General features: G+C 46.7%; 1 protein-coding gene and 4 non-coding genes across 5 annotated transcripts; all 5 read left to right on the top strand.

The window, feature by feature from the left end:
* Window positions 1-2,333: 2,333 nt before the first annotated feature.
* LOC136478912 (small nucleolar RNA snoR2/U65) lies at window positions 2,334-2,484 on the top strand. The gene has a single exon (XR_010764569.1). It is a non-coding gene; the product is annotated as a small nucleolar RNA snoR2/U65 (small nucleolar RNA).
* A 1,977-nt stretch (window positions 2,485-4,461) lies between these two features.
* LOC136478546 (small nucleolar RNA SNORD14) lies at window positions 4,462-4,580 on the top strand. The gene has a single exon (XR_010764274.1). It is a non-coding gene; the product is annotated as a small nucleolar RNA SNORD14 (small nucleolar RNA).
* A 74-nt stretch (window positions 4,581-4,654) lies between these two features.
* On the top strand, window positions 4,655-4,773 carry LOC136478941 (small nucleolar RNA SNORD14). The gene has a single exon (XR_010764587.1). It is a non-coding gene; the product is annotated as a small nucleolar RNA SNORD14 (small nucleolar RNA).
* An 83-nt stretch (window positions 4,774-4,856) lies between these two features.
* Window positions 4,857-4,971, top strand: LOC136478551 (small nucleolar RNA SNORD14). Its single transcript, XR_010764277.1, has one exon. It is a non-coding gene; the product is annotated as a small nucleolar RNA SNORD14 (small nucleolar RNA).
* Window positions 4,972-12,685: 7,714 nt separating this feature from the next.
* Window positions 12,686-14,108, top strand: LOC136475826 (B-box zinc finger protein 32-like). The gene has a single exon (XM_066473458.1). The coding sequence runs from the start codon at window positions 13,059-13,061 to the stop codon at window positions 13,767-13,769; it is 711 nt and encodes a 236-aa protein (XP_066329555.1). The 5' UTR covers window positions 12,686-13,058; the 3' UTR covers window positions 13,770-14,108.
* Window positions 14,109-14,171: the final 63 nt, after the last annotated feature.

Here is a 14,171-nt window from a genome sequence, read left to right as displayed (position 1 = left end):
TTGATAGGGTAAGCATGGTTAGTGTAGGGGCTATCCATGAGCTTGCCAAAGTGATCAGGCAGGCCCTGCTGGGGCTGCTTGCCCACGCGATCAGCTACGGCAACCAACACAGAGTTGGTCAATCGGTGCCTTTCCTTCTTATTCTTCTTGCCCCTCTACGTGGAGGGGCTCACGTCTTGGTCCTTGTGCTTGGCCTTGCTCTTGTCCTGGCCTTCATTGAAGACCGCTCCGACCGCCTCCTCACTGGAGGCGTGGTTTGTGGTGACGTCGAGCAGGTTGCGGGTGGTATGGGCCTTCAGACAGCCAAGCTTGTGGATTAGGAACTCATAGGTCGTCCTAGAGAGGAATGCATTGATGATGTCCGCGTCGATGACATCAGGAAGAGAGTTGCACCGCTTTGAGAACCAGCGGATGTAATCCCGTAGGGACTCATTGGGCTCTTGCTGGCAGCTCTAGAGGTCCCAGGAGTTCCTAGGGTGGACATACATCCCCTAGAAGTTCCCGACAAAGACCCTCTTGAGGTTCGCCCAGTCGCGGATGCTGTTGTGTGGGAGGAATTTGAGCCACGCTCGAACATGTTCCCCCATGCAGATGGGGAGGTACTGAATGATGAAGTGATCATCGTCCACTCCCTCGGCTCAGCAGGCGACCAGAAGTCTTTGATCCATATTCTTGGGTTTGTCTCCCCGATATACTTGGTGATGTTGGTAGGCAATCGGAAGCGCTGTGGGAACGGTGCTCTCTGGATACGTCGACCAAAGTCCCGTGGTCCTAGGCCATCTAGGCTGGGACTCCGATCATGTGGTCGATGACGATGCCTAGGGTGCATCTCCCCAGTCTCCTCGATGGTTCAGTCAGAGCCTATGTCGTTTGCTCTCACTACCGCCCGATGGACGTCATCATCATGTCAGGCCTGATGTCGGTTGCTGATAACGTTGTGAGCATTTTGGTTCGGCCCGAGGCGTTCGCACATAGGCGGTCGGTGTGGATCGGGTGCCGGGTCAGGTTGTGGCACAGCTATGCCCTCCTATGCCACGCTTGGTGGCTATAGCAGTGAGTGGATGGAGCTATTCGTCTAGTGCGTCCGCACTCCACTGGTGGGGAGAGAGGTGCCGTGAGTTGGTGCCATGATGCGGAGCTCTCCACCTATTGAATGGCAGTAGTTTCCACCAGTGCCCGGAGGTTTCGGTGGATCGCCTATTCCTGGGGGTTGTCCAGCTTGGGAAGGCCACACAGAAGCATCGTTGCCGCGGCGATGTTTTGGCCAGCTCGAGCGAACTATGGGGGATCATTCTCTCCATCCATGATGTTACACTGGACCTGGCGGGCGTGACCCTAGGCACCACTTGCCGGGTTACGCGCACGGGGCGCATCGTGGTGTGCCGAGTGCGCTGGCGTAGGTGGCGGCTAGTTCTACCGCCTTTGTTGTAGCTCCTCACCATGTGCCTAGGCACATGCGAGGGCATCTGCACGAGAGTCTAGAGGGGTGTGGGTCTGAAGACACTCCACTACCACCGACGGCTGTCCCGAGACATCCACCATAGCGCACTCCTAGGACAGAGGGTGGCTAGGTGCCATGACATCACCAATGCTGAAGCCGTCGCTCTCAACATCATCATCCAGGAGGTCGTGAAAAGAGGTGGATTCTGCATCATATACTTTGTAGTAGCTGTACTTGTTAAATTAGCATATGGATTCTGCATCAGGTCTTATGGGTATGCTAGGTGTTGAGATTATATACGGCTCATATAATGAAGTTTTTTAGTTGTAATTTGCTTCGATGTTTCTGGTCCAGTTTATTTAGATTTCAGCTTAACTAAATCACACATTTAATTGAGGCGTTGTGTTGCGCATCTATGACTACATATTATTCTATAAGCATCCTGCAGGGTAGAATACTGTAGGTCTACACTTCTTGAGATATCATAGCTAGCCATGAGATACTTAGCTAGTTCTGTTATTTTTTGTCAGTATTCTTAGTTATTGTGCCATTACATATTTCTTAGTTAGAGGTGGCATTAGCTACTAGCTACTATGTGATTGTAGATTTCTAGTTACAGTGTCATCTAGAATTAGTGCTGTGTAGCCTGAACTTTTTGAGATGCTCGTGCTCACTCTGTCTCTGGTGTCGAGTGATCTTTGTTGCGCTGAATGATTGGAATAGGTGCCTTTGTCTACTATCTATGAGTAGGTCTTGGTTTATACGACTGAGCTTGAGTTTGTGATTTAAATCGGGTATCTGAGGGATTCTGCAGAACTGCCACTATGTTTAAATTTTGTGTGTTTGTATTGTGTTGGTCTGTCGATCTTGATGCCAATGCTAAAGTAGTTTAGGTCTGATGCCACGTCTCTAGTAGCTAGGAGCTTTGACCAGAGATGCTATGATTAGGCCAATACAAAGTTGTTTCAATGTTTCATATGTTCATAGAAACCTAGGGACGGCTTCTATATCTGTCCACAGAGCCAGTTTCTGTGATTACATTCATTCTTTATTATAATAATTATTATTAATGCTTTGCTTTTAGCTTATTTTGTTCTATCCTATGGGCACAAAAATGTGCCGAGCATACGAGCAAGCCGGAAGGGTCTACTCGATGGAGCTGGAGATCGCCAGGCTTCAACGCAGGGATGATCGATCCTATGTATTCCTCCTGAGATGTGCTAGTCAAGTTGACCCTGTAATTGAAAAGGAGAAAAAGTTTATCAGTAATTTAAGGTGGAATGTGCCAGTCTGTGCCCAGACAGTTCCAAATGTGCCGCTTCGGGAGCAGCCAGACGAGAAGAGCGACTGAATAGCCGATCCGCACAGAAATCGGCTGTTACGGACTGTAAAGCTCATGGTTAGCAATTGATTTTATGTTAACAGGTATAGTACATGTATATATAAATAAGATCATCAGCTAGGTGGATATTATCAGTATGAATTATTGAGCCGATGAATCTAACGAGAAAAGATATAACACGCGAACAAATCAACTATCTAATACAAATGGATCTACAGACGCTCTAAATCTAATCTGTTACCACCAACAGTGAGGTTCGACCAGATCGATGACAGCTATGATGGTAGTAACAAACTAAAACCGAAGAATCCGCAAAAACATCCATACTTCGATAGGTTTTTTGAAAGACATGCTATACGTGAAGGTTCGGATGAATCAGCTAAAATAGTTGATTCAGGTGAAGAGGACTACAGTGTATGAACAATCGACTATTTCACATGAACAAACCTATGGACTCCTCAGACTCAACCTGCTATCTCTAACAGTGGGGTTTGCCGGATCGATGTAGCCATGAAAAAGACAACGAATCAAACCCTTAAAGTACACAGATCTATTCACGCTTAACAGAATCATGGACGCACACCGTAGGCGTTAATGCATAGGAGATCGGCTATTTAGCCGATGCAGGCATAGCAAACAGCTAAGGTCACGCCTAACTAGGAACAAATCTACTAACTAGCATCCTCCAATCTACAGTGCCATCAGTGGGGATCGACCGGATTATTACAGACATAATGGTGAACTATAAACTAGATTCAACTAGCCATCAAACCTCTTCAAGATTATTCATGCCTTAACCGCGTACTGTGCATGATCAAGATCGAAGTAAAAATAGCCAATGAAGCATAATCCGTCGCTCAGAGTAAGAAAAATCATGTTATAGTAAAGTGAACGACGGACTGAAAGGATATAAGGCCGATCTAAATCGATCTTGACCGGACGGATTGATGTTGTTGTAAACTAATAACAATGAAAACATCAGTAAGATCGGTAACTTAATGAATCTACCCGAATGACGCCACCCTTAGATAGAGCCGATGACTTGACCTTAATCTAGTTCGAGCGGTGGAGGTCGATCGGATCGATGCAGCTGTACTTGAACTAGACAAAAGTCGATAACTAACTTATACTAGAGTTGCAGTGGAGGTCAACCGGATCGATGCAGCCGTACGAACAGAAGTATAAGTCATGACGGTACTTATAGATAAGCCGGAGGTCGGCCAGACCGATGTAGCCCTGCTTGCTAAAGAACTCATCGAGATCTACTTTACTCCTACTCCTAAGGGTTGGCCAGAGCCAAAAAAGTAAATGACTTATATTTGATCATTTGTGTGTCCTTTATAATAGCCGGGGTCCAATATTTATACCCGGAGCCTAAGCATAAATCCTACTCAAGTATGACTCATTGTAATCAGAAAAACATTCCTAACTTAAGATAACTTGGACCCTAATCTTTCCCTTTTTGTAGAGTCCGATATGTAGTTTCCTGATGCCAACCGTAGCTCATCATCGTTATCTACTGACGTTATTCAAAGAGAGCCGATTCCAGTGTAGCATCTAAATCAGCTGATATCGATCCTCATGTAATCGATTCCTTGATTGACATAATCTTGGAAGCCTTTGAGTTTCCGTGTTCTTCTCCTAAATTTTTGTGTAAACATGTCCACTTTTATGCATATGGCAGTGATGATAAAGATAAGGCTTGTTTCTCAACATTCGAAGTAGCTGCCTAAGAGCTTTTGCCCTACCAGGCTTGAGAGCTTGTGCTGTTAAATCCTTCCTTGGATGTCTGAGCCATATCTGTTCATGTCCAGCTCTTCATTTTTCAGTGCATTCTGTATATTGTGCTATTTTTATTAGCTGTTGTGCATTGCAAATGATGATAAAGTCAAGGCTTGTTTCTCTACATTCGTAGTTGCCGCCTAAGAGCTTTCGCCTTGCCAGGCTTGAGAGCTAGTGCAGCTAAATCCTTCCTTGGATGTCTGATGCAATGCAATACCCTCATGTTTGGTATTTTCCTACAAATGTTTCCTTCATTTATTTGTTTATGTGACTTGATTTCTGAGCAGTGGTGTCCTATGATGACAAAATCAAGGCTTGTTTCTCTACATTCGTAGTTGTCGCCTAAGAGCTTTTGTCCTGCTAGGCTTTGAGAGCTAATGCTGCAAAATCCTTTCTTGGATAAGTTTTTTTGGTGTGTGTGTGTGGACTTTTTTTAGTTTTTTTCCTTTACCTTCTTAGTGTCTTTGTGTGTGTGTTTTTCCTATGCGTGTGTGCGTCTCTCTCTCTCTCTCTCTTTGTCTGTGTGTGTGCGTGTTTGTGTGTGTGTGTGTTTCTGTTGTTTTTTTCTTGCCTATTTTGCTCTTTTTTGGGTGTGTGTGGGTGTGTTGGTGTGTGGGTAGGTGGGTTTTTGTGTGTCTGTGGGTGTATTTGTTTTGTGTGGGGCTGATAGGCGCCTGAGTTCTTTGTGATGATTTGGTCTAAATTTTAATGTGTGATATTTTTTGTTTTATTTTTTCCTAGGTGTGTGTCTGTGGTTGTGGGTGTAGTGTCTTTGACAACTGTTTTTGTTTGTATTTGTCTTTATGTGTGTGTTTTTGTGTGTGTGTGTCTCTCCCTCTATCTCTGTGTGTGTGTTTGTGTGTTCCCATCTTTCTCTCTCTCCCTCTGTTTGTGTGTGTGTGTGTGTTTTGTGGCTGTGGGTGTGGGTGTGGTTGTTATTGTTTATTGGGTGTGTTTATATTTAAGTTGTTCAGTTATAGATGTGCTTTGTGTATGTTTTTTGGTAGCTTTTTGTGTGTATCTGTGTGTGTGGGTGGGTGGGAGCTAGCTTTGGTGAGAGTGTGAGTGCGTCTGTGTGTGTGGTTGTATCTGTTTTTGGGGCTGATCTTTCTTTTTGTCTGTGTATCTCTTTATGGATGTTTATGTGTTTGTGCCTTTGTCTTATTGATTTTATGCATTGGTGAAATGCAGATGTACGATATCTTCCCGCTTCCCTCAGCCAAGATTCAGGTTGGAGTCTCTTTTCTTTGCTACCATGACTCCTGAGGCCCTTGAGATTATTTGTTTTCCTGTCTGTCTGTGTTTGTCTATGACTATAGGAGTAGGAGTATTTGTTCTCTCTCTCTGTTAGTGTGAGTGTGATTTTGAGGTGTGATTGTTTATTTAGTTTAGTTGTATTTTGCCTTTTGAGTTTGTTGTGTTTGGTAGCTGCACTCTCTCTCTCTCTGTCTTTTTCTTTGTATGTGTGTATGGGATTGGGTTTTTTTAGTTCGCTTCCATGTCCATGTGAGCCATGCTGTAATTAAGAGTTCTAGTTGAACCACCCAAGATATTTTCCTGTTCATTGTGGTGGAATAAACAACATATAAGTTGCTCTACTTCAAGTAGAATTTGTCATTTATTAGTTGACTTTCATTTGTATTCTCAGACTTTGAGGATGGTTATCATGATTTTGGGCAATTTGTTGTGTAGCTGGTCTTTTGTATGACTTAATCTATGTGTTTTTATTATTGTAGTGACTTTGTCACCTCTCATGGGAGTCAAGTTGTTCGCCAATCCCTAGGTGCTTTTAGTGAATCACTGATTGTTGTTGTAGTTCACGATTAGATAATTTTGTTGTTTCTTGGCCTGGGCATGCTGAAGGGAGCATTATTAATGATTGAACTGAATCCACATAATGTGACTGGCAAGTAGATTGAGACTAGAGTTTAAGAACAATGGCATCATATAATCTTATATATTTTCTATGTTTTATGACCAAGGTCTAGTTAAGCTCTATGCTTTGTAGTCACTGTAGCTTCTCAAGGTTGCAATATTTGATCCTGAGTGTACACCTTGTATCCTTTTCAGTAGTCCACAGACTTGTTCAACGTCTGTAAGTTTCCTTGACATTGTTTTTTTGCCTATGTTTGCTTATCTGTATAAGTTATTGTCCCTAGTGATTTCTCGCTGGTAGGAATGGCGTTCTTTTCCTTTTTGCAGAGATGCATAAACCACTCATGCTGTTCAAATGTTAAAGCATTTAAGAGAGATGAGGTGAGTGTGTGCATTTTTGTCTGAGTGGACCAGTTCATTTGTCATGCCATTTTGCCATTAGCAAGGCAGATCTGAGCTGTTGGAATACCACGCAGGACAAGGATGGCCATGCAATGATAACTGCTCTTACACCTATCAACAAGGACGAATAGGTATCCTATTCTTTCTTGAAATCGTTTCGATTAGGCAATCAAGGCGAGAACTTCGACTATGTATGTTGCACCTATTCTTTTCTTGAAGTTGGTTTTTACTGATGATGCAATAGTTGAAAGCTGTTGCTACTGTTGGGTGGTTGCTGGTTGAGATACTCAAGGCCAATTGGTACAGATTTATGTTCAGGTATGTTCTTTAGTTTGTTTCTAGGATGTCTATTGATGTTTTGCTTGGTTCAGTTATTGATGTGGTGATTACTTGATTTTGTGAGGGAGCATTAGAAGGTGGAGTTGACTTTTTTAGATGTAATTTTCATATCTGTGATGGTCTATTTATTTTGTGTTTTATATGTGATGATTGCTTGCAAGTGTGAGGATTTTGGTCGTTCCCTATAGGTTATATGAGTTGTGTTTTTCTTCAGTGTGTGTTGTTGCTGACATCTTTAGTATGTGGACTGCTCTGTTGCTGTTGTTGAGGCATTGGATGTGTGTGTTGAATGACTTCGCTTCTGTTTGTTTGGATGGCATTCCATCTGAGTGCCTTTTGATATGTAGGGATTGCAGTGTTTTTAGAGTATTGTCGTTTTCTATATTTTTCCTAGGTTGATTTGAGAAAATTGTTATTCTGATAATCTAATGTCATTTAATTCTGAATGTGTAAGATTAGATGTGTCGGGTTTATAAACCCAGGGTCCCTCATGTATCGGCTTCCCAGCAAAGGCTCGGCCCAGTAGACGACATTGCGAACGATGCGCAAACTCCTACACCGGCCCAAATACCTAAACGGCAGGCCAGAAGAGCGATCCAATCTTCTACTAGAAGGCCTCGCTAAAGGAGGAACGACGCTCACTTCTGACTTCGAACCGCCTCTCCGATCGGAAGGCCTGGCCAAAGAGGAACAACGCTCGCTTCTGCCTCCGGACGACCTCTCTGACCAGAAGGTCTAGCCAAACACCACTTTCGACTCCGACCCGCGTCTCCAACCGGGGATGCGCCGAACCCCTGCTTATAGCTCCTCTCCGACCGGCGTAATCAGAGCCAACTGGGACCAACCGATCGGGGATGCCCGCTCGGTGAGGACCAGGTTATGGACGAAGAAAGTAAGGCAGGGCACTCAAGTCAACCGAAATATCGAGGACCGTACCCTGTACACCAGCATGGCAGTACCAATAGGGCATGTCAGAAGGGTACCCTACAACCTTTCAGGCATGTCAGAACCCAAACAGTGTTGTGGGAGCCGACATTTGCCCTACAATGTTGTGGGTGCCCACAAACTCCCATACCAGACAAACACGGTAAAACCCCTTGCATGCCTCTAGGCATCAACAGTATGACAGGCACCGACGTCTGCCATATCACAAGACGACAACGCAATCTCCCACATGCATCTGACATTAAACAGTGTTATGGGCGCCTACAACCATCTTGTATCCGACGGTGTGGGCAACAAGACTTAGCATACATACGCTCTATCTCTCTCTCGCTTGTAAGATCATCCCCTTCATCTATAGAAGGGGGTGCACTCTCTCCCAAAGGAGAGGATCAGTGGACAACAACTCGAACAACACACACAACAGGAGAACCACTAGGTTCAAACCTCGAGCACACGCTCAAACACTTAGCACATAGCGGAGCTCCCGTCACTCTTGGCCCTTCAGACCAGAGTCCGACCGGACCTCTTGTACCCCCCATTTTTCTCCCTTCCGTTTGTAACCCCACAGCAAACTTTGAACACCTGGGCTCAGGAATAAAGTCACCGACCGACTCAAACTAGACGTAGGGCACGTTGTCTAAACCAGTATAAACCTTATGTCATTGAGTGCTAGTCCATCTCCGATCACAACGTACAACAAAACTACAAATATTTATGTGTTGGTCACTTTCTGCACCGACAAGATGATTTTTCTCAAGTTTGTAGCATGTCTGATATTAGATGTTTGTTTTAACCTTTTTGTGTTCATGTTTCGCTAGTTTTTCCTGCTATTTTTCCCTCATGGTGTATGACTGCTCGTGGCATCTTTTTGATTTTGCTGTTGTTTTCTTGGTGCTTGGTCCTTGGTCTGATGAGTAGAGGAAAAACTATGCTTTTGTTTTTTCTTCAACAAAGTCCTAGGAGTGCCTATGCTGCTTTTTGTAGTTGGTGATATTTAGTTATCAGCTTTGTTGATCCTATGCAATTGTTTGTTTTGTTCTTTTGGGTTTCTCTAATTTTTAATTGTTGATCATTTGATGATTCATTTGAGTTTAGCACTCCGCATTTTATGTTTGGACTTCCGATCTTTATCTGCATTTTCAGTGAAGTGAATCAAAATTGACCTTCTGTAGGCACTTGATTGTTTTGGCTGTCATCACATTTGTTGGCGTAACTGATTTGGCTGAAACAGAGTTATCTCTTGAAAGTCATCTGGGATGTGATTCATCCAAAACCTGGTTGAAATGTAATTTTTTCCCCATTTACTTGTTACTGTATTTTCCAAGCTAATGTTGGAAGGAGGTGCATCCAGTTTTTCTAAGACGACTGAATATGGTTGGAATCTCTGCAGGTGGAAACTTGCCGGATCTTGCCATACATGCTGGGAGGGGTCTCATAGAAGGCAACTACCTCATTCTGGTGGCATTGCTCGCCAGTGCTCGTTCATTTCTGGTGCTGGCAGCTCAACCATCAGCCTGTTTGGCTAGCGCTGATACGATCGTATATGATCGTGGATTATTACTGTTGGCTGGTTTGGTGTGAGAGAAAAATATTATTCTGGCGGGAAATTTACGATCGTTTACGACCCAGCGAACAGGCTGCATGTGCATGATTCTGCCCAGAAGGTACAGCTGTTGAGGCTCCTGGGAGGCCATTCGCGATGATCAGAAGCTGATCCATGTGTTCTTGTTTTGAAACTGATATCTGACAGTTGAGTTCTTCAGGAAAGCATGAGGCTGGTTCTCCTGCAGTTGTTGGTTTCTCAGTCTTGTGCTCAGTTCCTCTGGCAGACATCAATGCTCGAATGCTCTTAGAGGGTGTTTGATTCTTTAGTCGCTTCTAAAATTCATGTCACATCGAATATTTAGATACTAATAAGGAGCACTAAATATAGATTAATTATAAAACCAATTACATAGATAGAGGCTAATTTGCGAGACGATTTTTTAAGCCTAATTAATATATCATTAGTACATGTTTACTGTAGCACCACGTTGTCAAATCATGGACTAATTAGGCTTAAAAGATTCGTCTCGCAAATTAGTCGAAAGTTATGCAATTAGTTTCGTAATTAGTCTATATTTAATACTCCATACATGTGTTCAAATATTCAATATGACAGGAATTTTAGGAGAAACTGCTGGAACCAAAGAGGACCCAGTGGGGTTCACCAGAGACTCCAGAACTTACGTATTGACAGCAACAGATGACCAGCTGGACAGTGCAGAGTGCTTTTGCACAGCAGCGCGCACATTTGCTGAAAGGTTCAACTCATCCTGAGATGCCACAAGGATTAAGAGAGCAATTCAGTGCATTGCAAATAGAAACATCAAAGAATAAGATATTTCAGAGCACTAGGCCTCCTGTGTTAGCGGCTGCTGTATCTGCATGGACTACTATTCGTTCATGGAGGATCAGCGTTCTCTGTTTTCTTCCTGTTGGATGTTTGTTCACACTAATGTATCGATGGAAAGAGTGATTTGTTAACGGGTTTTGGTTCTTTGTCTTTGGGTATTTGAACCCTGTTATGCAAATATGACAGATTTGGCTTTGTAGAGTCTGTCTGGGCAGATGTGTCAGCTTTTGATTTGTCAAAAATTTGATAGATTTTGAGGTGACAAATCTGTCAACAGTTATCTAGTCAATCCCTAATATTATATAGTCCAAGTGCATGTGAAAAGTACACCTGATGAGCGCGCTAGTGCCGGTTTAATTTGGTTGCCGATAGATACATCGATCGCAAGTGGCAATTTCTTTTCTCTCAATCGAAGGATATGCTAGAGATCAAAGCTGCAGCAGCTGCAGCGTGATATTTAATCACGTGTGTGGTCAATTATCTACGAGGACAAGCTTTCGAAGCACATGTAGGCGGACTTTAGAGTTTGTATGAAATGGGAGCTTATTAGTGATTAATAATACAGTTTTTTCCGTTATAGCCATTCGCAAATGCTTGCATATGATCGTCCGTCCCGTCCGGGCGTGTGCCTTCCAGGGTCTGCGTAGCGGACAGGTCCAACAGCACCTCTACGCGTCTTCTTTCTCTAAAAATTTTCTCACTCGCACTCGCATCAGTGTCGCGGCGTCACCGCGCATACACCCGCCGCGCTCCGCCTTGCCGTGCCCCCTTTCCCCACAGCACGCCGTCCGCCGCCGTGTCGTGCCCCCCCCCCCCCCCCCCCCCCCCCACCACCACAGCGCCGTGCCCCATCACCACCGTGCCGCGCCCTATCTCCCACGAGCGGACGGCGCTGGACAACTACAACAAGCAGCGGTGGTGCTAGAGAAGCCGCACCGATGAGGCACGAGTTTGGGCAGCGAGCGGGTGCAGGAGAATCACAGGAGGAGCGATGGGCCGACATCCTGCAGCGGACACGCTAGGCCGACGTCCCCCCTACCCCGACCTTGCTGGCTATTGCAGTTCCCCACCAGGTAGGCCGTGGTTCAAGTGCTTCAGGCGTTCCGACTTATGTTTCAAGTGTTTGATTTGTTCGTTGCAAAAGTATATCTAAGATGTTGCATGTATTGAAATAACAATATATGCATGTTGCAAGCGTATTTTTCAGTGTTTCATGTGTTTCGGACGTATGTTTCAAGTGATTTTATCTCTATGTCGCAAAAATAGATCTGGGTGTTACATATACACGCATGTTGCAAAAGTATGTTTAAAGTGTTTCAGGTGTTTCGTAAATACGTTGCAAATGTCATGCCGTTAGCCATTGCGTCATAGATTTTTGCCGTTTGTTGACACTGTTTTGCAACAAATCTCATTCCGTTGACTAAACGTTGTTGATCTCAAGCATTTCTAGCACACTTGTGACTTAATATTGGCAGCTTAAGGCAATGTGCTGCTTTATTATCTTGTGTGCATATAAGATTAGGCTGTTGTACCAAACAAATTTACTGTGCGCACTTGCAAATATGGATACGACTTTATATGACTTGCTTCTCTTATAATCCGTACTTTTCAGCTTCTTTTTTAGGCGGAACAATGTTTTTCTCTCAGAACAAATCAACTGGAACAGCGTTTTGGTTTGTTTTTTCAACGAAACGAACGGGCAGTAAACAATATATAGGGGGGAAAAGATCTCAGCAGGTACTGTACAGTACGAGTCAAAACGGAACCTTTTCCGCCCGTTCATTCGCTGAAATATGGTACCGTGCACGGCCGGTGAGCACGACCTGCACCGAGACCACAGAGAGGAAGGAAGAGGAAGCGTTCAACAACATTTCCCAACACGCCCAGAATCAACCGCACCTGGCGCTGGCGCCACATTCTTTTCCCCGGTCCCTCTCCAGCTTCCACCACACCAACGATGCGAATTGCGAAGAGCGAGAGAGTCAGAGGGGAAAAGTCCAATCGCGACTCCTTTGCTTGCTTGCTAGTTGCTACTAGTACATGTGTGATGTGTGGTGGCCGGCGAGTGAGCACGACCAGCCCACGGTCAGTAGCCATCGGCCACTACCAGCCGGTGGTGGCTCGGGCGCGGCCCCTTTAAATGCCGGCCATACGCGCAGCCCAAAGCCTCCAAACAAACAAATCCGAAGCCGCCTCCGCCCGCGAGCCCGCGCCCACGGTTTCCATCCACCCCCCGCCGACTTCCCACTTGCACCGGCCGGTTTCGCCGAAGGACGACGAACGCCTCGCGCCCGCCCGCCCGCCCGCGGAGACTTGTATATAAAGCCGGCCGCGTGGCGTCCGGTGCTCCCAAGACCTGGAAGGAGCGAGCGAGCGAGGGAGGCGATCAATTCATCAGCCACTGAACACCACCAGCTGTCCAGCTCCGCGCGCGGAGGTCGGAGGTCTACGACGAGGCGACGAACACCAAGGCTCCTGAGTCCGAGGGGAAGGCCCATCAAGGAGGCAGGCAGGCAGGAAGCGGGAAGGCAACGGGAATGGGTGTGGCTGGTGACGTGGCGGCGGCGGGCAGGAAGCGCGGCACCGGCACGCGGTGCGAGCTCTGCGGGGGCGCGGCGGCGGTGCACTGCGCCGCGGACTCGGCGTTCCTCTGCCTGCGTTGCGACGCCAAGGTGCACGGCGCCAACTTCCTGGCGTCCAGGCACCTGAGGCGCCGCCTGCCGCGCCCGGCCGCCGCCGCCGAGTCCGGGCGGGCGTCGTCGGCGTCGTCCACGTTCAGCAGCTCCTGCGTGTCCACGGCCGACTCCGCGGAGTCAACCGCTGCGGCGCCAGCGAGGGCGGCGCCGGCGTCCGCGGGGAGGGCTCCGGCGCGGCGGCGGCCGCGAGCGGAGGCGGTGCTGGAAGGGTGGGCCAAGCAGATGGGGTTCGCAGCGGGGCCCGCGCGCCGGCGCGCCGCGGCTGCCACCGCCGCGCTCCGGGCGCTGGGCCGGGGCGTGGCCGCCGCCCGCGTCCCGCTCCGCGTCGCGATGGCCGCCGCGCTCTGGTCCGAGGTCACCCCCGCCCCCGCCGGGTGCCGCGGAAATGGAGGAGACGACGCGCTGCTCCGCCGGCTGGAGGCCGCCGCGCACGTGCCGGCCAGGCTGGTGCTCACCGTCGCGTCGTGGATGGCGCGCGCGAGCTGCCCGGCCGCCCTCGCGGCGGACGCGGACGGCCAGGACCACGAGGAGGGATGGGCCGAGTGCTCCTGAATTCCTGATCCAGCCGGGCCCACATCCGTTGCTGCCGCTGCTGCACCTGCACTGTACGTAGAAAATGTCAGCCTGTTCGGTTTTGGCTTTAGACTGTATCGTGGATTATTTACTGCTCACTAATTTAGCTGGTTTGGTGTGAAAGAAAAATACTATTCTAACTTATAATTCATGATCGTATACGATCGTTTACGGCCTACTGAATAGGTTGTGTAGCAACAACATGTGGGCGACGTTTGTTTGTTCTTTTCCTCACCAATTAATTATTATTATAACTGATAATAATAGGAGTATACGAGCGAAGGTCCAAGAGATCGTCAGCCGGTTCGTTTCGGCTTATTCACTCATATTTGGTTTATAATCCATGATTTAAATAGTGTTTTTCTCTCATATCAAATCAGC

The sequence above is a fragment of the Miscanthus floridulus genome, chromosome 8 (assembly GCF_019320115.1).
Source record: "Miscanthus floridulus cultivar M001 chromosome 8, ASM1932011v1, whole genome shotgun sequence".
Classification (NCBI taxonomy): domain Eukaryota; kingdom Viridiplantae; phylum Streptophyta; class Magnoliopsida; order Poales; family Poaceae; genus Miscanthus; species Miscanthus floridulus.
Note: the sequence above shows the minus strand (reverse complement) of the source record. Positions and strands in the feature narration are given on the sequence as shown.